Source organism: Ylistrum balloti, unplaced genomic scaffold (genome assembly GCF_031769215.1).
Source record: "Ylistrum balloti isolate Yb309-2 unplaced genomic scaffold, AGI_CSIRO_Ybal_v1 Utg371290, whole genome shotgun sequence".
NCBI classification, from domain to species: domain Eukaryota; kingdom Metazoa; phylum Mollusca; class Bivalvia; order Pectinida; family Pectinidae; genus Ylistrum; species Ylistrum balloti.
In genome coordinates, this window is record NW_026782692.1 from 62,462 (window position 1) to 88,268 (window position 25,807).

Sequence of the window (25,807 nt, forward strand, 5' to 3'; positions counted from 1 at the left end):
TGAATATATCTTCGATATTTCTATTGGTAAGATTGCAGAACAGAAAGATAGTGTGAATGGATAACAGCTCTAATTACTTTGTTTCTTTGAATATATTCAGGGGCGAGGTAGATAGCTCGCGCTACTGCCGAGAATATTGAGGCGTTGTTCGGTAGCCGGCACCCATATGTTTCATCTTGTGTAACCATGGCCGAAGCAAACTTATCATTATTTTTTGAACCATCATTATATCAATGTAGAAATGTTTTATATTTCATCTGCAATTTCGTGAAAGATGAACGAATGGTGTAACTGTCTGTGTCTGTTTTAACCATTTCATGAAGAGGAAAGTCAACTCCAGGTGAATTCAAGAGCCAGGGTGGACTTTCTATCGTTCCATTTGAATGAATTTGGCCAATATCAATAAAAAGCAGGATTTGAAGAATTTGACTTTAGCTGAAAGGTGTATTGCAAAGCCAATTGATTTGGACGGCTATATAGTGATGGCTCGTAAGTTTCTACATATAGCCTTGCTGTAGGTGCGGTCTTAAAAGCTCCGAGAGTGGGCCTGAGGCTTTGGTGATGGACAGTGTCCCATAATTTTAAATATGAAGGTCTAGCAGATCCATACACGATGGAACCGTAGTCTAATTAATTTTGATTTAATAAGAGCTCTATACTGTCATAGCAAGGACAACTTCGTCTCGATGGTTGCCTAGAGAGCCGCGATTGCGTTTCTTTCAAATAGACATTAGGATTTATGTATTATTCTCTCTATTATCATCCAATTCCATAACGATAAAATATTGAATAAAATCAGATCTTATTTTGACATCTTCAGAAATCATGACTATATCGGGAATAACATAATGAATATTGTCGGATGAAAAAAACACGTTGCTTAATCATTGTTTTAGAGTATGTGACTGACTTACGTATGATCATGAAATAATCTAGAACAAAAATAATAAACACTTCTCATTAAGAAAAAAAAAATCAAGAAAAGTCATATTCACTCTGATGCATTGACAGCATTTAATACATTTTTTACAATGATCATTTTGCTAGTAATTCTCCGAATGATATCTTCTAGCTATCTGCAGGACAGTTATCTGTTTTGCTTCGGCTTAAATGTTATCGATTGACGTTGCTTTACAGAATGCGTATATATCATTCTGCATTTTGTTTGTCCGTCACACTGATGTTAGGTCTATCTATAATAATTACGCTTAATTGATGTTTTGACAGAAGTCTAAAGCATTTTTTTTTCCATTTTATCTCCATGTCTTGAAAAGAATTCACATCACACTTTTGTTGGAGCAAAATCTGAAAGATATGTCGGTACATGAAAAAGAGTGGTATTTATATCAAGTAAGTCGCAAATATCAAGCAGTGATGATTTAGCACTAACTAAGTCCGGTTTTACAACTGCAATATTGCATATAGCAACTGCATTTTTGGTGGGAATGCTTTTACTTTCAACAAATTTCTCGCCAAAGAAATGAACTTGTCTCGACTGAATCAACTGATCAACTTTTGCTCCAAACTCTTTGTAGCAAAGTAACTTTTCATGCACAGGCAATGCACACGTTACTCCCATCATGTGAACGGTTGTTTCAACTGTCGGAATAGGAGGTCTAATGCCTGCAGCAATCACGACAACATACCAAAGTAGGTCGAATCCGTAGCAGATATGCATCCAATTCCGTATATAATCTCCACCCATACGTCCGTTTATCTCGATCAGTTTTGGACCCACTGATGTCAACTTCATCTCAACATTAAACACTCCGTTCCGCAAACCGATATCTATGCAGCAGTCCGATGCTGCTGTCCTCAGTTTTGAGATATCGGACGGGGAAAGGCATGACGGCATGGACATTGATGTTTCAACGAAGGACCCAGGCATTGTCGGACCATTATCTGAAACAATTGCAGCAAGGACCTCCCCTTGATAAATGATAACCTCGATGTCATGTTCAGTGCCATCAAAATATTCCATCAACATGATTGAATGTCCATCTTTGAGTGTATTTTCAAGCTTTTGGTACACATCTTCATATTCTTCTTTGTTCCAAAACATCATTACTCCCTTTCCATTTGCTCCATGTTCTGGTTTACAGACCGCTGGAAATCCAATAGTTTGTATAGCCGATTGCAACGTGTTTTCGCTGTTTATCACTGTGCTCCTGCCTGTATAATTGTACGTCAAGGGAAAATTGTAGTAGCCATCGGTTTGTTGGCGCAGATAACTATGTGTTCTACTTTTATCCCGAACATTCGTTGCCCCAGGTACGCCAACACCTCCACTCAATGTCAGTTTCTCGCACAAATAAGCAGTCAATGGTCCACATTCATCTGTGAAAGTGCAGCATCCATCTATGTTCAAGTTGAGATCTAACAATATATTGATGATTTCCTCGGCATGAATTTCATCCAAGCTATGATCACTGAAATCGTATTGGATGCACTTGAATGCATCTTGAGAAAAGGTGACTGATTCTGATACGACAAGAACAAGCTGAAACAAGACAAAAAGACGCAATTTGTATTAATAGAATCACTTAAAATCACCGGAATAATGGAAAGACTTGATTAATACGGATGAACAAATCTTAGAAACAAGAAGATCCCAGTATTAAACTTTTTATAGAGACATTTTAGAATGAAAATTTACCAAGAAACCGATATGTTTCATTGTTTTGTCCAGCACAGGAGGCAAAATATGTGCATCAGGAAATAATTTCGCAGTTTGTTAATATTTTTTTTCTGAATAATAGACACTCCCTGTTATTTTCCCAACAACCTTTTCCAAAACAAACTATTATCCTTCATTATAGTGTAATGATATGGCACTTGGATATTACCAGAGAGAAGACAAAAGTACTAAGTTTTCATTTCATTTCATTCAAGACTACCAGTATTATAGTAAAGTGAAGGACCTTAACAGGAAAACGTCAAAAGGAGTACATTAGCAAAAATATTATAAATAAATATTTGTCAGACTTACTTTGATGCCATAATTCTTCAGGGTTGATCGAATCCAGACCCAACTTATTTGATCATTCCCAACAACCAGTATTGTTTTATTCTCCATTAAAGATCTTGCTGACGCCGGCAAAGTGTCTGCTTCTAACACATACATGATGTCAACATAAAGTGTAAAATAATTTTGCCTGAAAATATCAACAGAAAAAAATAATTAGTATTATTTCATTCCGAACGGTCCGTCAAAACAAAATGTCAGTGATCCAAACGGAATTAACATTTAACAAACCAAAACGTAAAAGACTAATGCTAAAACTCTTAAATGCCTATATTAACACAAAAATAGTGTTATTATTAAATTATCAACACAATAAAATATCATTAGGGTCATTAAATGGTAACACACAGTGATCCAAAAGGAAATAAGATTAAACAAACTAAAGGGTAAAAGACAAATGTTAAAAACCTAAAATGGATATGTTAACACAAAATATTAAAATCGTATGCCAGAGTCTGTTATATAAACCAACATATTTCAGGTAATGTAGAATTTTATTCATTTTAACAGTTACAAAAACGGTTTTTCAGACATGTCATTTTTATGAAAAAAAACATTCTCGAGTAGACAGATGATCAATGCAGTCCAATAAGAAAAGGTTAAATCGCTCACCACATCCTATGCACAGAGGATTATCTTCACCTTTCAACATATACGAATTTGTAATGTTTGTATGGGCCATCTGAAGACGGGAATGGTCTTATAAAAATCATTCATCCCGTTTGGGGTGAGATAGGGGTATCTCAACCCGAGGGAGTTATTAAGTTGTCAAACACGAGGCTTGCCGAGGGGGAGTATGAATATTTTTCTCTTCCCCTGTTCTCTCGCTGAGTGTAAAGACGAAATATAATATTTGTAAACAAAAACACGTGGACAGCGTATGAATATGTAGCAACGAGACAGTCACAACCGCGACACGCATTATTGTGATATCCCGCACAAAATATAATTTCCATCAACGTAACAGTTAAGCATAAAAAGGCGTAATGTTCATTACAGACAACCAATTTGGATGTGAATGTATTGATCAGGTGGCTTCAATATATATACACAAACTCAACACAGATTATCTAATCGATCTTTTGGAATAACGTAATTTGTATGTCACGTGATCCATGTCACTTGTGTTCATTGGCTATCGGTGTTAAAAATACCTCATTGCATTGAACACCCTTTGAAGATAGTGAATGATAAAGCATTTGTGTCACACAGGGAACGCTGTTGTGTTTATTGTTTTGATGATTCTGTGAGGTGAGTGAATTCGAACTTGGCGGCTGCGTGTCATACGTTCCGATTGGCATTGAAGAATTTTTAATAACTCCCTGCTTGCCAATGGATCCAATTATAACCAAATCACCTATTTTGAACATAAGTTGTTTTTTTCAAGTAAGTTTCCCAAGTATATTTCCGTAGGGAAAGCAGACGAACAAGTGTGCGTGTGTAACCTTGTTATAGCCTAATTAAATTACCTAATTTTATTATCTTTGTACCATCAGTATATAGATGTAGAAATGTTTTATATTTCAACTGCAATTTCGAGAAGGATGAACAAAAAGTGTAACTGACTGTGTCTGTTTTTACCATTTCATGAAGGGGAAAGTCAAAACCAGGTGAATTCAAGAGCCAGGGTGGAATTTCTTCGCTCCAAATGAATGAATTTGGTCAATATCAATATATGTCTTTTGTATAACAATGGAAAGTCGAATACCGAATGACAGAATAGGTTTTGGTTTGTTTTGAAACAAGGTTTTATATTTGGGTCAAAGTCAAGGAAAAAAGAGGATTTGAAGGATTTGACTTAAGCTGAATGGTATATTGCAAAGTCAATTCATTTCGACGGCTATATAATAATAGTTCGTTAGCCTCTACATATAGGCTTGTTTTAGGTGTGGTCTTAAAAGCTGCGATAGCGAGCCTGAGACATTGGTGATGAACAATGTCCAATAACTATAAATGAAGGTTAGCAGATCCATACACGATGGAACCGTAGTCTAATTTCGGTCTAATAAGAGCTCTATATAGTCATAGCAAAACTTCCCAATCAGTGTGGGGCACCTAATGCTTTAGTTTGCTCAACAACCGGAAGGGTACACCACAGAAAGACAGATTTGGATGGTCGTGTTGTTTCCGAATTTGACAAAAATGCATACAAACTGTTTTTGATTGTGAACATTTAAAACCATTTCCACCTGCCCAAATTTGTAGTCGATTGAAGCATTGCAGTAGTTGTCTTTCGATGGTATTCATATGCTTAGATCGATAGCATATTATGAAGTCATCTACATAAAGAGCTCCGTCTATTGAAGGGGATAATGTTTTGGCAAAGCTGTTAATTCCAAAATGTGTTAAAATTGCAGACTTCTGGTATACCCATTTCATGCCGATGAACATCGGAAAGGGTCATTCCATTCCGGATTTGATAGAATTGGTAGAATACCTTTAATATCTATGTCATGCAGATCATTCACTATGCCGTATTTCCACGTTGTGTCGAAAGCCTTTACCAAAGACCAAGTGCTCCTCGAAAAGTCTCATGCAAGTTTCAAGTCTAACCAAATGATACTTGGTACCTCGCTTAGATCTAAAACCACTCTGTAGTGGTGATATTACGTGATTGGATTCCAGATACCAAATTAATTTTGAATTTATCATCCGCTCTAGAGTGATATTGGGCAGTAACAAAATGAATCTGTAGCATCGTTGGACAATGATAGTAAGTTCTATACATGAATGTGTTAACGACTGAACAGAAGCTTATATAGCTATCTCATGACTTTATTTGATGATGTGACCACATGAAAACATTGGACAAAACCTGCTGAAGTATTAAAATAAAACACATGAATTCATTTAAAAAAAAAAACTTTTTGTATAAGTAGCAAAGTTTCGCCTTATCAAGTGTCTAAAATTAGAAATTGAACATATATAAACATGTATTTGAATATCTTGTTATTTAATTTTCTTCACGTAATCTGCATATTTTGATCCCCGATTCTTGCATCAGTTTTCATGTATACGAGATCGATGGAATTTTCACTTTGTAGTTTTACACATTTCCATTTAAAATAGGAATAGCCCACTCATGAATGAAGTTAAAACGTTATGCGTGGAGAATTACTATCAATTAATCCTTCATACAAACGAAATATGTAAGGTTTGATAAGGATATTTCAGTTTCATGACTGTATTCATTGTGCTTGAAAAGTCTCTATCTTTCGGTTTGCAGATATGGCTTTATTTCGTGCAGGCACGAGATAAAAATATTCCTATCATAGGTCAAGTAAATAGACAGTAGGTGTGTCCATTACTAAACATCACAAAGTGGTTTCTGAATAATTGTTAGGTACAAACTATATTGACATAAATTAATGTAAGTTACACTGTAAATCGGACCTACTGCTATAATTTGGTAAACACGTATAATTGTTTTATGCATTGTTGGATAAATCAATAAATTTTTTGTTGAAAAGAAACGTAGCTTTAAAACACCTCCAAATACCAATTTAGATACGGAAGGGCAAGTTGATAAAGGGATATCAGAGCAGTGAATTCAAATCCACCCACACCGAAAAGATATATCAGAAGATAGTATAAGTCAAACAAGTGATATGAATCAGCTAAAGAATGTGTCCTATACGCATGGTAGCTTTACTACCTCGGTTCAGTTGAGACTTTCAATATCTTTCGAGTAGGGAAACTGTATGTTTTTCTAACAAATACCAGGCAATGAAAAAGCATATCGTGCCGCAAAGGATGCTTATCGCTGCCACCAGTTATTTCTAAAATTCATTTTACTGATTTGAACTCATTTACCAAACTATTTTAACAGCTCTGTGGCAGAAGGAATAGAACCACTTCGGGTGGGCCATACATACATTATGCATACATGTGGAAAGGCGAATATAACCCTCGGTGCATAGAATATGATGAGCCATTCAACATTTAACATTTTTATTCGACTGCATAGACTTTCTGTCTATTCGAGAATTTCTTATCGTAACATTACAAGTCTAACCAAAGACCCTTTTTGAAACTGTTGAGATTAATGAAATTCTAGGTTATCTGAAATATGTTGGGCTGTACTAATCATCTTATATTATAGGTGATCATTCCCTCCGCTCACTTAATTTGACAGCCGACTGGTCACCTGTGTAAACCTGACCCAAAAATCTGATTTAAACTTAAACGATAGCTTCGAGTAACATGGTGTGATTTAATCTCAACACGTATGTATTATTGTACAGGCCAGTTCATGTGTAATATTAAATGAGCTGTGCCTAAAAGCGAGCATAAATTAAACATGTTCGTTTTAAACTGACTGTTAAATTTCCTAGGCAATCTGTCACTTTCTCAAGACACAAATCATATCCATCATATACATAGAACAGAAAACAAATACAAAGTTGTCAATCTAAATCGAGAATGGCGGTGGAAATTTAAGTATACCGATAATCCCTTCAACATCAATCTAGTCATGTTTTTTACTTTAAATACTAAGCATACACGTGATCGAAACGAAAGCTATTGCACGTCACATTGCGAGCGAAGTAGTCTACCGCTACATCTCGACCACATTCTAAACGAGGAAATGTTTAATTAAAAGGACGAAAATTCATTTTTTTTAAATGTTAAATGTATGTGTAGCTACAAAAAAGGTAATGTCATTAAAAACTCACAAGCTAAATGCCAATATATATTTATCTATATGAAAAAATATATTTTTGAATAAAGGTCAAATAGTCTCAAGTCGTCAACTCGCCCAAAGAATAACCGCCTCATGAAACTGACGATTTCTACTTCCGGATTAAAGTTAATCAACGGCAACAATCTTAATAAGGAAAGCTGACGTAGTTACTATATGAAAAGTGCAATATATTGGGCAAGTAAGTTTATTTGGAACAATGTCCTTAAAAAAATAGGGGAGGGGGTAGATGGGTGATATTAAGCTAGTTGCCTTAGTGGTAGATTGAGATGTATCGGCTGCTAGGAATGATTGACAGGACCTTTATGTTTTAGCAAGATAATCTCGCATTCATGCCGATTGGATAGCAGGTTTGGAGTTGGTTGATCCAGTGTCGTCACTGACTAATATATCTTTATATACGTAACTTCGTTCTACAATTCATGATTTACATGCTCCAATAGATAATCACATCAGACATAAACAAACAAGCCATCAATAGAAAACGTGAAATCAATCATTTTCCCGCCCAAATGCTGCTGTCCTGTTCTAGGGAATAATGAAATAATCATTTATGTGTGTCTCAGATTGTATCGACATATAGTAAATAGTAACTGGTAAGAACTGCATCTTTTTGTTTGTGCTAATATCTGTGTAATTGTAGCTACAAACATCGTTGGAAGTCAGGAATATTACAATACATTAATGTTTGTCAGGAATACTATCTCAGCCTGAATAAAACATAACCAGACAGTTGAGTCGTGACATCGGTTGTTTAACCAAAGAGGAAGAGATTTCCTCAGTTTATTTGTGACTCTGTTATGGTACCATACAGGTTTACATAAGGAAACTGATAGTGTGTCGCAGATATGTATTTAAATGAGGTAACCTTCTGCGCCTTGACCATAAATACTAAGTAACTGCAAACGAAAAAAAAACAAGATTCCATATGGCAAGAAACCTGCATTCAGTTGAAAAAAAACATATGTCGAACGCAAGATGCAAAGAGTTGTGAAATGCTGCTGTTAAAATGGATAAGGAAATTACATTTTGAGGAGAACAACCCATATTAATGGCAAATATTATACACCGCAAATATAGGAGAATTGAAGAGAGATGTCATTCTACAGTCTTACCCACAAGTAATATTAATGCAAAAAGAGTAGGTACTCTATACATATGATAGCTAACTTACCTATACAGTTGATGTACGCGCACACGATCCGTCGACCAGAATGGCTTTACCTGCTATACTCGTAAATACGGTTTTATGCTTCTTGGATATGCTATAATAGCTTTAAAGCTGTAGCAAATGAAATCGGCCGCGTTATGAGTTATTTGTCATGATATATATGAGAAATGCAGTTTTCTGATTTGTCGGTTTTTCTCAATGATAATGAAGACCATCTAGCTCCACCTACTTATTATGATTGGATGAGTCGACAACAACATCCCCACTCTGTGGCAAGCCGTCTAGAAATTATGTTTAATAAGAATGATGTATATGTTTACACATTTGCGTGGTGTGGTGATGACTACCATAGAATGATCTAAACAAAACTGAATACAACATAGAATATTCAAATATGTTCACAAACAATAAACAACAGATTTAATTCGGACAGGAATTTTCACTTTGTAGTTTTACACATTTCCATTTAGAATAGGATTAGCCCACTCATGAATGAAGTTTAGTAAAACGTTATGAGTAGAAATTTACTATCAATTAATCCTTCATACAAACGAAATATGTAAGGTTTGATAGGAATATTTTAGTTTCATGACTGTATTCATTGAGCTTGAAAAGTCTCTTTCGGTTTGCAGATAGGGCTTTATTTCGTAACGGCACGGGACTCAAATATTCCTTTTACAGCTCAAGTAAATAGAGAGTAGGTGTGTCCATCACTTAACATCGCTACATGGTTTCTGAATAATTGTTAGGTACAAACCATATTGACGTATATCAATGTAATTTACACTGTGTAATTCGGACCTACTGCTATAATTTGGTAAACACGTATAATTGTTTTATGCATTGGTGGATAAATCAATGACGTTTTTGTTGAAAAGAAACGTGGCTTTAAAACACCTCCAAATACCAATTTAGATACGGCAGGGCAAGTTGATAAAGGGATATCAGAGCAGTGAATTCAAATCCACCCACACCGAAAAGATATATCAGAGGATAGTATAAGTCAAACAAGTGATATGAAACAGCTAAAGAATGTGTTGAGACTTTCAATATCTTTTGAGCAGGGAATATGTATATTTTTCTAATAAAGACAACTTGTATGTCCTCTGGGTATTTTATCATATTTACACATCAGTGTTGAATGTTGAATACGATATTATTAAGCTTGATATTGATAATATAGAAAATAATATCAGCTTATTTCAAAAGTAAATGATGATTTTAATTATACGCAAAGAACCCGAGTAAATGAATCGTTTTTTTAGTATCTGGTGTATCGGAATTAAAAACATAAAAAAAAATGATAACGGAGACCCCGGGATTTCACTCCATTGGGTTCTCGGGTTAGCTTCATTGTCAAGTAAACATACATTTGAAAACGTTTTCTGCTCCATTTTAAACGTACCGCTTCTGTACCATATCCTTTGCATATCCATAACATTTCGTTTGCTAAATCTTAAGGATCGTACTATTTTATGTAAAAAAAAAAAATATATATCCTTATATATCAATCAGTATCCAAACACGATATGTCAATATTGCGACTTCATTATATCTAACATGGATTGATACGATGCCAATTATTTGAAGTAAATGTGTTTAAATGACTGTATATACATGTCTGAATATCTGAGTCACCACAATATCAATACATGTACCCTTTCAACATTGTTCCATATCCGTGGACGGTTAGTTATTTCTTTGCATTCACCCGAGACGATCAATCCATGTGAGCCATGTACCTGTACAATATACATGCCCCGGGGCATCTTGGCTTTTTCATCTGTTCACCTGAAATTTGTATAAGATTATTATTTACAGGTAAAACCCATCCCACTTCTCGCTGTGAATCACCTTTGTATGACACGAATAGAACGACCTGATGTAGGATGTGGTAACGCCACTAATTAAATGACTAAATAATTTTTATATGGACCCAGATTTTAGAATTACGAAGAAATTGTTTTGCAGCTTTAAGTCTATAATGATAAGCATAGCGATAGCCATATCTTATTTTTAAATCGGTTGTTGACCATTGTTATTACCTCGCAAATATTCGTTTAAATGTTACACTAAAGTATCAGAAGTACAACTCGCGACACAATAACTGCGACGTCCCAAAGTTCAAAACACAAGGTTGTTCCTTGCAAATAAAATCGTAGAGTAAATTAGTTGTATTATCAAGTTCATACGAACGGACAGGCGTGCAATCTGACGATTCCAGCATAATAATGCACATTATGTTGGTACTTACTTAGAATTAGTGACAAACCATCGAAGATTTTTAAGCTGTGATTTATTTGTTGGTAATGCCATCAAAGCTTATCACTATGTTCCGCTGCAATACTCAAAGCACAGTATACTTTTTTAATGATTAGAGTCCCTTCACATGTGATTTGTTGTCAAGGTCATATGAACCGATAGGCGAGCAAGCTGATGCATCTGGTTTGTAAGAGCATATTAAAGTATATGGTGATCACTTACGAATAGTAAATAACTGGTCAGAGTTGTGTGACATGAATTATTATAACATTCTAAACGGCCCTTCAAAACGTCAAACGATAAAACACAGCGATCAAAAAAAAAGGGGGGGGGGGGGAAATAACATCAAACAAACTAAAGGGTAAAACACAAATGCTAATAAAACTTAAATGGTTATATTATCACAAAAAATAAAACGGTAAGTCATAGTCTACAATATAGACCAACATCTTTAAGATCAATGTTATACACGTCAGGAGTTATCGACAGTAAATGGAAGGATCTGTTCTGACTCGCTTCCAGTTCCGCAAAATATTTTAACACGGAAACTTTTTGTATGATGTTGATGACTTGTAACTTAATTTCACTTTTTACAACAGTAAACATGCTCAACGAAATTCTTCTTTAGGTGGTACCCGTGTTATCAGTAAAGTTGAGGTTCTGTAGTGACCAAACCTACACACGTTTAGTTAGCCGTATGCTGATTAACCATCTTATATTATGGGTGATCATTTCCCTCCGCTCACTTTATTTGACAGCAGACTGGTCACCTGTGTAAACCAGGGCCAAACACCCTATTGAAAAGATAGCTTCGAGGTCGCATGGTGTGATTTAATCTCAACATATATATATATATCATTGTATAGGCCCACTCATATCTAAAATTAAATGAGCAGTACCTAAACGCGAACATAAGTTGAACGACATGTACATTTTCAACTGTCGTATTTTCGAGAAAATCTGTCTCTTTATCAAGACATAAATATATCATAAATCAGATCACCATTTCATATACACAAAACATTAAAAATGCAAAGTCATCAATCTAAATCGAGATTGGCGTTGTAAATCTAGGTGACCCGATAATCCCTTCAGCCGATGGACGCCGAAGGCCCTTTATAGGGGAAAAAAACCACCCGAAGTTGTTGTATGCAAGATGGTGATTACAATATCAAGTGTTTTACATAAATCAAGACATGTTTTTCACTCTAGATACTAAACATATATGTCATAATTTGCACGGGAAGTAGTCTACCGGTACACCTCGGCCACATCTAAATGAGGGCATGTTTAATTAAAAAACGATTTTTTAAAATGTTAAATGTATGTGTAATTAAAATAAAAAGTAATTTGATCAAAAAAAAAAAAAAAAAAAAACACTAGCTAAATTCAAAAATATATATCTATATAAAATATATTTTTGAATATGGTCTAATATTAGATATCTAACGTAGATTCCGCACGGCCTATCCGCGACTGTTGACGCAACGTTTCTGCAGCGCCGCCATCTTGGGAAGGTATTGCCGCTAACGCCAAATCATAGCTACACAGTGGCCCTCGTGCTAGAAATCCCACTAAAATGTGTAGCTCGGTCACTAGTTCTATGCTGTAATACTCAAAATGGAGTTATCGAGAATCAAAATTAAAGAAAAAATAACCAACACACAAAACCATGTTTTTACAGTATAACAGAATAAGCATCAAATTAAGATATCAATGGGTTTTGCCTAAATCACTAAATATCCGCTTTTCAGTAAGACCATTTTCATCGAATTTATTCTGTCAGTTTAGCTTGCAGTAAACATATCATCATTAATGACATGTCAAAGGCATGCTGAAAGTGATTTAATTAGAAAAAAAAACTTTATTATTATACAAGACAGCTCTTTATGAATTTCATATGGCGGTTGATTCGAGAAGAGAAATGTACAATCAACCCAGACAACTGTGATTTAGAGGTAGAATGCAGCAACGGTGACTCGGCAGATAAGATGAGTTCTGCCCAAGTGATATTCAGAGCGAAGCGGGATAACTCGTTTATACTACGTAAGTATATGTGTTGAGCTCGTTAGATATTTCAGTAAAAAGTACTCGAGAAATTATGAAGTATTTAAAGGATTGTGTGTTTTCAATAGTCCTTTCAATTTAGCTCTACTCTGGTACAAAATGACAAGAGTATCGTCTTGAAAATAGAAATATTATATCTCATACTGCAGATCCAAACCTTTAAGTAAACTTCATCATACAACTTTCTGGGAGCATTCTGAAACTCACTAGTGACTTAAAGGCCTTAAATTGGAAACGAATATGCGACTTAAGACAGATCCAATGTGACAGAAAGGAATATCAAGGTGTTGATGGAAAGGTGTACTAGCTTCAGAATTCATTGTAATTTTCATTTAATTGATAACAACAACGTCAAGTACATTTGAATATCTAAACCGTCTACCTATCGAAATGAAGTAAAACGTGGCATGTTGGTAACGACAAACCTAGGGGATTAACATTTTATAAGTAGTGATAAATTGCTTCTGCTTTTCAGAATGCTTCCATTTACGGTAGTTCCGTATGCTACAACTACATTAGGTATCACAGTGAACATGGCGAAGGACGAAACCTTGTATCACGATGCAGATCTGATAACCAGATTGGTCGGTGTTGATATATTGAATTAAGGTATTATCTGTAATATGTTGTTAACTCTTACCGCATGATACGTACGAGTTCCATACCGGGTGTACTTTAATCTCGCTCCCGCAAGTTAGTGCCAAAACATGGTTTATTACGCATTATAGTTTTAGAACATGTCTTTATTATATTGTTGACATTTTCCTCATCGCGGAGAACTGGTATTATATCGAGGTTGTTCCGGGAATTTTCTGCCTTTCTAGTTAAACTGTTTTCTACATGAGAATGTACAGTGAATTGATATCACATAGGACACCAGTTGGCCATCGTAGGATATCATATCCCCTGTCATAAAAAGCCAGTGTTAATTCATATAGAACAATGTTACGCTATTTATTGGAAATAAAATTGCATGATGATATATTGTAACTCTGTCAAATGCAAACGTGCACACATATACGCTATGTACGCTATCAGTACTTTTGTCAAGTGTTTACCATATGTCAGCGGATCAAGAGATGGTATTCAGTTGTAAATATTTCACAGACGCTTGTCCTATTTGTAATCAATATGAAGTCTTTTTGTTGTTGCTGAGCTAAAACATCCTGAAGGAATGTCTATATAAATAGCTTAATAACCGTGTTAATGTGCAAAACTGATTTATTTTAGACATATCTTATTGTTATTTTGGAATATCAAAAGGATTGGAAAGCAAGTTTTCTAAGTGATAAGTGACCTCTTCCCACATACAGATATTCGATTATGTAATAATAGGCACACGATTAAACACTTGAATGTGAAATATAAAGAGATTAGACAATCAATTTATTATGTTTAATACCACATATATTTTCATTATGAATTTATTACAGAGAGATCTATCAAGTCTACCCAACCTTTCCAGGACATGATATACAACTTTCACAGTTTCTGTTTTGTCATTTTATGTGATATTGGGATCATCTTAACAAAGCATGTCCGTATTTGTATCCCAGTCGTACCTGCTAATTTTCCGTTAAGTGCATTTCGGAAATCATCATACAAATGACAAGTAAAAAGAAATGATAAGAATCACCACCGGGATATCCACATTGACACTCAGCAGATATAATCAAGAGCCGGTGCCATTAAAAATTGATAACAATTATGGGGCTGCATAAATTGGATATGATATTCAACATACTTCTTCTGGTGTCACTTTCAATCTGCTACAAAATCAGCTCTTATAAAAAGATGATTCAAATATGTGAGATAGGAACCTTGAAAAAAACATTTATCATTTTCTTTTGAATTATCCCAAAGAGAATAACATCATTTTCTCGGATTAACACCATATTTCAGATGTTGACAGAAATAAAATGGTTATTATGTTTTTCTCTGTGGTTTTGTCATGTCTATTTTAACAGCATATCACTGCGTGGACATTGGTTTATTTCTAAACATATGTCAATAATTGTGTTCTGAAATGATGTCTGATGAACATATATAAATCTAACTGTGGAATTTATGTCTGATGATATAATACTAAATTTAAAGACATGTGCCTTAATGAGCAATTAAAAGTTAAATGGGTAGGGGAGAGATTTTCTCTAAAAGTACAAGTGTAATATGATAATAATCTAAGTGTTTCTTTCAAAATGTAGTAAGCTTAATTTATAGTTATAGTTACAGTTTTATCTTTATACTCGTATCTGCTCTGATACTAGGAGTGTCGAGGTCTAGATTCTTATTTTTGAGAAGAAAAGTGTATAATTACATTTAAGTTTGAAAACTATACTTCTTTCTGTGCTTTCGCAAAGCCGAAACAATATTTAAAACCTTCTTTTATTTTTTTCACGAAATTGAACAAATCTCACAATATATTCAAGACACTCGTACTATAAACCAGATTCAGTGGCAAGAGTATAAGAATATGTTTTTCTCCGTCTGTCAGATTTTGTATTGTCAGGATAAAGGAAGGTAGATAAAGGTTTAAGATATTGCTCTTTTTCGCGTCTGTATACAATTATATATCCGTTTGTAAACTCGATGAAACAGCCATTTATCAAACATTTTAAACAGTTCAGTGGCAGTAGGATTGTAATCATTATACCGATAGTATATTGTTCTCGTTAAAACCTATCATCGGTGAATGATCTCTACACTAAAAAGAAAATCACCGAGTCGAAGTTTTCCTTGCCCGTCTTCGGATAGGACATGTATACCTTACACATTGATATATGTTGAAAGGCGAAGATAACCCTCGGTGCATAGCATGTGATGAGCTATTCACCGTTAAACATTTTTTTTTTATTGGACTGCATTGACCTTCTGGCTCGAGAGTTTTTCATCGTAACGTTTTAAGTCTAAAGACCAATTTTGAAACTTTTTGGTCAATATTATAGACTGTGACTTACTAATTTGATTTGGCTTAGAAAATAGAAAATTTACTTCAAAAATCCTACCAAACTTACATTTAGATGATGGGAAAATTATTACCAGTCAAGAAGATATTTTGATTAAAGTTAACAAGTTTTATGAAAGCTTGTATAGTTCTGATAGTGACTTAGATGATGTGAATTTGCACGAACTTTTGGATCCATTTGAGGTCAAAACATGAGAAATAATAAAAGTCCTAGTATTGATGGTTTTACAGTTGAGTTCCTCAAGTGTTTTTGGAAGTATTTACGTAATTTTATTGTTCGGTCTATAAGTTTTGGTTATCATACTGCTAGTTTATCTATTTCTCAAAGACGAGGTATTATTACATGTATCCCTAATGGAGATAAACCCAGACATTTTATAAAAAAATGGAGGCCAATTTCTCTGTGAAGTGTAATCTATAAAATAACATCAGGTACTATAGCTGGTAGACTTAAAACCGTTCTAGATAGACTAATAGACAGAGATCAGACAGGGTTTTTAGCGGGACGGTATATAGGAGAAAACACTAGACTTGTTTATGATGTTATGCAATATGCAGAAGAAAATGCAATTCCAAGCATGTTTTTAATGATAGACTTTGAAAAAGCGTTTGATTCGGTCTCTTGGAATTTTATTGAAAATGTATTACATGTTTTTGTTTTGTTTTGGAAACAGTATAATTAATTGGTTTAAAGTTTTACATATTAATGTTAGTGCTACCATTGATCAGGGAGGGATCTTATCTTCATTTTTTCCTATAAAAAGAGGTTGTCGTCAAGGTGATCCAATTGCGCCATATGTTTTCATTCTCTGTGCAGAAATTTTAGCCATTAGAGTAAGACATAACTATAAAATCAAAGGTATTGATATTAATAACTGTCCCATTCTTCTGTCGCAGTATGCCGATGATACATTACTTGCACTTGATGGTAACAAATTATCACTGCAAGAATCAATCAAAGAGCATAATTCCTATGCAAGAATGTCAGGATTGAAAATAAATATTTCAAAAACTCAGATAGTTTGGATAGGTAGTAAGAAATATAGCACTGAGAAATTTCTTCCAGAACTAAATTTACAATGGGGTAAAAATCACTTTACACTTCTTGGGATTGTATTCCATGTTAACTTGCACAATATACTCAAATTAAACTTTGATAAGAAACTAACAAAACTCAAATCACTCATTATTACATGAAAAAGAAGAATTTTAACACCAATAGGTAAAATTAACATAATCAAATAAATACTTATTTCACAAGTTAATCACTTATTCATTGCACTGCCAAATCCAGATGACAAATTTCTTTCAGAACTAAACTCCATGTTATATGAGTTTTAATGGGATAGTAAAAGAGATAAAATTAGAAGGGATATTGTAATTCAGGATTACATTAATGGTGGAATCAAAATGGTAAATGGTAAAGCATTGATAGATCCACTTAAATTAAGTTGGATCAGAAGGATTTTTCAAATTTGTCAAAATGGCAAGCTATTTTTAAAACATATGTAAATGTAGATTTATTAGCTAACTGTGGAACAGACTATATGTAAAAATAAATGTAAAAATAAATTTTGGATTGATGTTTTAAAAGCATGTCAAAATTTGCATGCTGCTAGTGATGGGAATATAGATAACAACGAAGTTTACTTGAAAACCCCTTTATGGTACAACAATAAAATAACTATAGACAGAAAATCAGCATTCATCAGAATGGTATGACAGAGGAGTTATGATAATAGATGATCTAATAAAAGAAGTCTAGTGGATTTTATACTTTCCATGAATTCACTCAAGTATATCAGGTACAGACTAGTTCTCTTCAATATCATAGTGTTCTTTCTGCAATCAAGAAATATAACTCTAATCTTATTTTTCCATGTTCAAAAATTTAAAAACAATATAGTACCTTCAGGTCAGAAAAAATGGAGTAACACTTTTAATATAAGTAATTCCACTTGGCATCAGATATTCAAACTTCCTTTTCTGATCACTAAAAATACTAAACTTCAATGGTTTCAGTGTAGAATTAATCATCATATTCTGACTACAAATTATTTCCTGTTCGAAGCACGTCTTGTGTAATCTCCTTTGTGTATACTTTGTAATTCTGAAACTGAAACAATTATTCACATATTATGGAAATGTCAGGAGGTCCAAAATCTCCTCGCCTGTTTTGAAAGGTTGTGAGATATTCTTACTATTCCTTTTAATTTTAACATAGAATCTTATCTCTTTGGATTTCTTACGCAAAATTTGAATAAAAGTAAGATTGCTAATGAAATACTTCTTATCATTAAACATTATATTTACAAAATGCGATGTCTTCATAAATCTTTGAATGTAAATGCATTAGTGAACACAATTAAGGATAACTATACTGTTCAGAAGTATACAGCGGTAAGTAAAGGTGATGCTGTTACAGAAAGATTCAATAAGGAAAGGAAAAAATGGGAAAAACTTGTTAGTCTATAATTTGTATATGTTCTATGATTATGATTAAATATAGATAGCACTTGACATTCATTTTTATCTTATCTATTTTTCTCTCAATCCCCCTGGCCTTGAGAAATGTTACCCCCCCCCTAAATTTGTATTCCTGTTCGTCATGTGTGTTTTTTCCGAGAACAATAGATCCCCTTTGATTCGATGAGAACAATAATCCTTTCTTAGATATTTGAATAATAAATGTATTGGTTTGCATCATCATTACCTTTAAAATGTGTTCAGATAATATCAAATAGAAGAACGAACATTTTCCCATGAACTGAATAATGTTCATATCAGTGTTTACCGCTTATTTCATTTTGTTCGTTTTACACAGAACATGAAAAAACATTGATCAAGTGAGCTTACGGTTTATGCTTCATTTCATTTGTCCAACTTTTATTTATAACTTAAGATATCAACTGCAGGATATTCTACTCTATACTGTGATGTCGTGTACTTTAAATATAACAACACAACAATTAAGCACTTATAAAGCCGCTTCTGTGTCAGGAACATCATAAAATCACTTGCCGTAGCTATCCCGACTGTTCACTAAACTCGAAATTTCAGTATTAAATAACAGCAAAAGACTATAAATATTTTCTGTGCTCTTCCACTCTTGAAATGGGCTTTTTTCACATAAACCATTTCCATAAGGTAACCTGAGACGCAAAGAGAGCAAGTTGCTATTGAGACCTTGGTCAATTCAAGTAAGTAATTTCACGTTCAGAAATAAGAACAAAACATAAAGCGACAAAACCAACTTGATAATTAATTAACATCAAACACGTCCAGTTTTTATATCGCACAAAGGAACACATTTCTATATGAGATCAATATGTCGATCATTATTAACAATAAAATGCTAATCACAGAGGCTTAAATATTACATACAATTGCTAATGCTACTTTTGATCAAGATTGGAACTTATCTCTAGGTGATCCTATTGCACCGTATATCTTTATTCTATATGCTGAAAGTGTTAAATTAACGAAAAGAAATATTTTGGTATTGATAAGTGTCCGATATCTGTGCCCCCATATGCTGATGGTACACAAATTATACTTTTTTTCAAACGAAAATCGAAGCTCTAAGTAATTTTAAAAGCATTTGTAATGAAAGATTTGGTAATATAGTGACGAACGGATTATATACGGTTTACTTAACAAGAGACCCACAGGACGAACCCTCACTCATATGGCTGTTTGCTTCATTAAATCTAATGATGCTATTCCAACAGTTGAAAAAATATCTTCGATAGTTTGCTCAATGTCCCGCGTTTAACCTCGCATCTCCTGCTCCAGTGGGCCAAGGCTAATCCGTTATACAAAATCGTTTACCCTTTACCAAATAAAGCACAAAATTTGGACACATTCCAACTATCCCCATATCAGAAATATAATCTCAAAGAATTTGCTCAAGCACATCATTAGAGGCGTTTAATAAATTAAATCATAATTCAGTCTATTCCTAACATAAACTTGCAATCCCTATTTATCCCATGAACTTCACAGTATTTGTGATAAAGTCAACGCATGTTTGTTAATGCTGCTCCCTGAAGTTACGCTGATTTTGGTAAGTTTTTGCAAAGTTACATATTCCGAATCGATGACGTCACGATATTTACGACGCGGCCATGTTCATGAACAGGTTGTAAAATCATATCTTAACCTTGTCTATGTTTATGTTAATATAGTTAAGTTCTGATAGTGAGTATCCCGAGAGTAACTTATTTTATCTTTGCAACAATTTTGTTGTTGCCATGTTGTTTTTAGAGCATATACAGGTTGAGTTAATACTTTAGATGGATATTATACACTTGTGTCTAGAAAAAAGTAGAAATCTGTTATCAATGTTTTTACAATATTATGGATGGAATACATCAAATTTACTGTCGAATAAGAGAATATTTTTGTTTATTTTAATGTATGTATACACCGCAAGTCAATGACAAGATCATCTGTATAGTACGTTCATTTTCCAACAATATCTTGCCTTTCATTAGGCACTTGGATAGTTACCGACGTAAGGTGTAGACCGGCATATGTGTATAAAACGAATCTCTGGAAAGAACAGCCGATTGTGGATTTTGCGGGTTGACCTTTAGTAAGTACCTGGATTATACAATACATTGCGAAGAACAAGGACAGCAAGTAAGATTTTTATATTGATATTCCAGCTTTTTAAAATGCAAAACTACATTTTTTCTATTCATATTGTATTTTGTGTGGTCCCGGTTCAAAAATTCCTAAACTAGGTTTCTACTCTTAGTTTACATGGACAGATGGTCATATCAAAATGACTTTTATAATGCATGATGTTGTCGTCACAAATTATTAAAAGAGGTTATGTTTTGCTATTATCAGTTTCTAAAACATTATGCGTACACACTATAAAAGATCTATGTTGGGTTATCTAAACATGTGTTTATAAACTACATTGCTTAATGACGCATCTTTATATATAACGATATACCATATCAGGTACCAGGTCATGTGAAATGTCCGTTTGTTTTGTTTCAGTCATCTAATCAAAACGCAAGTATACTGTTAGTGAATTAAAATTCAAACATCAGACATTTATTTGCACTGCATACTATGTTGTCTCAATTTTGAACAAAAAACAACAAGAGGAGCATTATTAAGGAATTCATACGCTGTATATAGACCTTCAAATGTAGTATGAAAAAAAAGTTGTTACAAAGTAAAACATATACTACATTATTCATTTGGGCTTGGTTTTCACTGTATAGCAGCCTGGTCGTTTTATAAAACACTAGGAAAACAAAAAAAATATCGACAGGACAGAAAAGTTTAGTTTCAAATTTAGTCGCCTTAAAACGTAAAATAATGAGAACTGCTTGTACTATTCCTATAAGCAACCTGCAAGAACTAATCATGACATTGGTTTCATTCTGGTTGCTGATTTTCATAATTTCCTCAGTATTATCTTGTAAAAATATTTAACGAGTCCATTACTAATATACTTGCGTAATATAAACAAGTTCTACAGTTTTACTCTGAATTTCAGTTAGACAGAACTCATTATATCTAGAGTTCTTCTTTGATAAACTCCACCTTTAGATCAAACGTGTCTGGGTTGCTCGTACATTTCTCTTCTAGGATCAGGTGCCATATGAAGTTCATAGGGGAGCTAAATATCAATCTAAGGACTGATGAAATTTTTGGCCAATAAACAAAATTTGTGTATAGTGATCTGGCTATAATGACAACCATAATATCTGAAGAAAAAACCTGCATGCGAATAATGATTTTCCATATTATTCTTGTGTAATTTTTGGTTATTTGGACAACTCAGGAACCTGGGAAGAGTAGGCGGTCCAAAACTGTGTTTACAGGAGGATGGATGGACAATATCACATACACCCTCCATTCTCCAATTAACCTTCATCGCGAGGCTTATAATTGCATTGTTCCTAACTAACTAACTGAATGTCAACAAAACAATACAATAAACATTCAGAATACCATGTTTACTATATAATGTCCGTCAATAATACAGTTCCGGTATCTGATGCAAATCAACATATACTTATAAGCAAAGCGGTGTTTTCATATTTCAAGGTTAAGTTTAGGTAATCAATTTCATCACTATCTTCCAATCATACACCTGAAGTTGTTAATGTTTGCATATCAGAAATTTAAAGAAAAAAATAGAACGTTTTTTTTATCGCTTTATTTAATGACATTTTTTTTTCAATGTAGACTATGTAAGCTATCATCAGCATGCTTGGAATTAATCAGTGAACAATATTTACTTCAATACTTAGAATCTACATGTTATTTTTAATTTGATAATAAGGATATATGCACACAAATCAAAACACAATGATAAAATGCATTGAGTTTATTAGTCGCTTTGACGGCAACCTTTCATAAAATCGAAATAGATGATTTGAAGAACACTTGGAATCATGATGAAAAATGTCAAACTTTCAATATTGTTACTATTTTTGAAATATGGTTTTACAAAGTGAACAATAAAAATAAGATCTAGAGTATATATTGCTTTTCGGTACAGTGCTTAATATCATTTAGAAGTCTCTGTTTTTTTCGATATAAGACTTTCTCCTATTAATTGTTTTAATTGATATAATTCGATTTGCAAATGTACCGAATAATTTTGTAAATGCGATGTTATGAAGTCGAACTAAGGGACAACTGTTTTCATAATTTGTCTTCGCTTATCCGCTATTGGTAAACAAATAATTAGTCTGTGTATCATTAGTTTTCTCTTTAATATCGTTAAACAATCTCTCATTACCAGATTCCTTTTTTCCAATCCTAATGTAAATCCATCGGATACAGGGATTTTACATTTTATATTTTGAATTATGTGAAGCTTCAAAATTTCCTTCCAATGATACTGTATTTTAGGTTTTAGGATATCATGATTAAACAATATAAATTATGTCAAGGTCAAATGGATCACGTGTGTTAAAATTGACAATCATTTTGCGTTTTAGGTCATCGTTTCCCTTTCTTAAATGTAGGGCTTCCAAATATGTTGATATCAAGTGAACGAATGCGTTCTATCAGTTTAGAATGTGGTATGGTGGTGTACAGTGTAAAGGAATAAATGTTCGTTTTTGGAGAGAATGTTCAGAATTGGTAAAGTGCTCTAAGATATTAAAAAATCCACATACTAATACTTGTACTTATTGAGTAAACCAGATCACAAGATTTGATAGTACTATGAATTGTGGTTAGTAGTTCTGACTTTATAACAGCTACTACATCATCACCTTATTTGTCAAAGATCCATCAATATTCTATGCTAAATAATTTTAAAAGAACTATATGATATTGTTAAATATGCAACGTCGACAAGATATGTCAACACATCAGACATATTATTTCCATATAATTTATAATTATAATATCCTTTATTGGAGCATACATGTATCATTAATCATATTATCTCAATGTTGTTTGGTGTTGGTTTACCATGAGGAGTGAAATTTAGGTAAGCAGATGCAGCGAACTTATGTAATATTTATCCAATGGTGACATATTTCCCAGGTTTGATATTCCATCATCGATTGTTTTTGCTATAAACATTTAGCAAACGTCAAGAAACCTGAAGCAATTATACATAATATCCAATTATACCAAAGAATCCGATATAGTCATAATAAATTAGATTAATTTATGTTAAGGTGACGCGTATCAGAAAATTATTCAGAAAGTACATATTAATGTTTAATTTTTACCACAATGACAGTGGCTATTTGCTCTTATTTTAACGTACGTTGGTATGCTTTCATAAAGATGCTGGTATCAGTTATATCGGCTGCCTGCACATAACAACTCCTTATCGCATTTATGTCACATGATTTATAACCATTTGCTGATCCCGTATATAAATAATAAATTGATAATAAGGTGTTCAATGTCCCGGTAGCGCTTATCTGGTGTATATATATATAAAGACCAAATACCATGGCACTAGGCGATTTAGTTCATGAGAAGAGGTTTCGATCTTTAAAAACTGAATTGCGAATTGCATTATTTTATCCTGACAAATAAAATGTCAAACCTATGTTACTTTAAAATGCATTATTCTGCCTCTAATCTTAAATCAATGAAAGTCCTACTGCTGAGCATATAATGCGGCGATTTAATATTTCTGGTAGATAGATGCCGGATTCTAATTTCATCAAACAAGTTGCAATGCATACAAGCAGGTAAAATAAAGTCCGATGTATGCTTTATTTACATTTTTGCATGTTCCGATAGCATATCCAAAGCAACAACAATGGTATTGTGCTGATTTCACGATAATGTATAAAAAGGCCTAGCTAGTCTCTACCTAGAGTTTTCCCAACATTGCAATTTGGAAATTCTCGTCAGGTGATTCCCCCTTTCCATATAGCAGTCCGAATAACTCAATCCTAGTTTACGATGTTTGCTACACTGGCCTGTGTTTTAAAGTAGTGGGAAGGGTGAATTGTTTATGTTCGGTAACTATAAACATAATCACTGATAACAGCATTAAGAGTGGTTTGCGTAAATCTCTTTGGTACCCTATTGGTGAAAAAGGAATTTTCATTATGTACATGTACATATTATACATGTGATATTTTGTAAAACAAAACTGTTGTTGTAATAATCGGTGTTAAGTTACGTAATGATAATGTCTGGGTTATCCAGTGTTATTGATCGCTAATAATATTATAGCGCACCGTAAAGTTAGTAGCATGTAGAAGGTGCGTGCTGCTCCTGTTGCGTTGTGGTAAAAAAGAATCGTCCATTTCGATGTATGCTACTGTTAGTGAAGTTATAATTGATTTACTTGTTGGTTTAGGGTTTTTACCGTGTGCAATATCAAGTCAATTGAGTGATAATCAAGTTGATGTTGTTTGTCAGCCGGATCCTTTAACTTACACGGTTACACAAGCAAAAACTATATTGCATTTTTTCGTTATAGTATCTACTTTGACAAATAGTGACTTGGCCCCTTTGGTTAAATCTTGCTCGCTTTTCGCACGCTGAGCTTCGTTGTTGTACACTAGGGCGCGTTTTCGTTTTGGCAGCCAGCGCCCTATTCTTGTTGCGTCACGCTCTTGTGTTATAACATATATCGGTCTTCGGATTTCATTGAGACAGGCTGTTGCGAACGTGAAGTGTGAATCGTCCATGATATGTTGTCAAACCATGTGATTCCAGATCTGGTAAAACATCCCTAAACCCTTGATCAACAACGGCGTCGTCATCTTTTTCCAGCCAGTAGAGACCATCGTTATAGTGCTTTACTGTAATACCAATGTAGTGAGTTGTGATGAAAAAAATTCCTTTACTTTCACATGCGCCTTGAATGTCGAAAAAGGGGGTTTAGCCGGATCAATAACAACACAAACGTGAAATCGAAAGTTAACCGGGCACATTTGTGTAATTATGTAGGATGTTTTTTTTTTTTTTTTTTTTGCTGGTTGTTAAAGCTATCACCATTTGAAAATGCAGATACAAACAGGGACAAAGAAGACAACATACTTTAAGATACAGGCAATATACAATACACATACATATTACAACAATTCTCTAATATCTCACAACGCATGCCTTCACTTTCGTCCAACAGATCTACTCTTACTTATTTATGTT

General features: G+C 33.8%; 1 protein-coding gene across 1 annotated transcript; it reads right to left on the bottom strand.

The window, feature by feature from the left end:
* Positions 1-1,282: 1,282 nt before the first annotated feature.
* On the bottom strand, positions 1,283-3,124 carry LOC132561844 (carnosine synthase 1-like). The gene is made up of 2 exons (XM_060226551.1): positions 2,990-3,124; positions 1,283-2,500 (listed from the first exon to the last, which is right to left on the bottom strand). The coding sequence occupies exons 1-2, from the start codon at positions 3,122-3,124 to the stop codon at positions 1,283-1,285; spliced, it is 1,353 nt and encodes a 450-aa protein (XP_060082534.1).
* Between the last annotated feature and the right edge of the window lie 22,683 nt (positions 3,125-25,807).

Coding starts and splice junctions, on each gene's coding strand:
- LOC132561844 (XM_060226551.1), bottom strand. CDS start 3,124: ATGTATGTGTTAGAAGCAGACACTTTGCCGGCGTCAGCAAGATCTTTA. Junction 2,501..2,989: donor TGAAGAATTATGGCATCAAA/GTAAGTCTGACA, acceptor GTCTTGTTTCAG/CTTGTTCTTGTCGTATCAGA.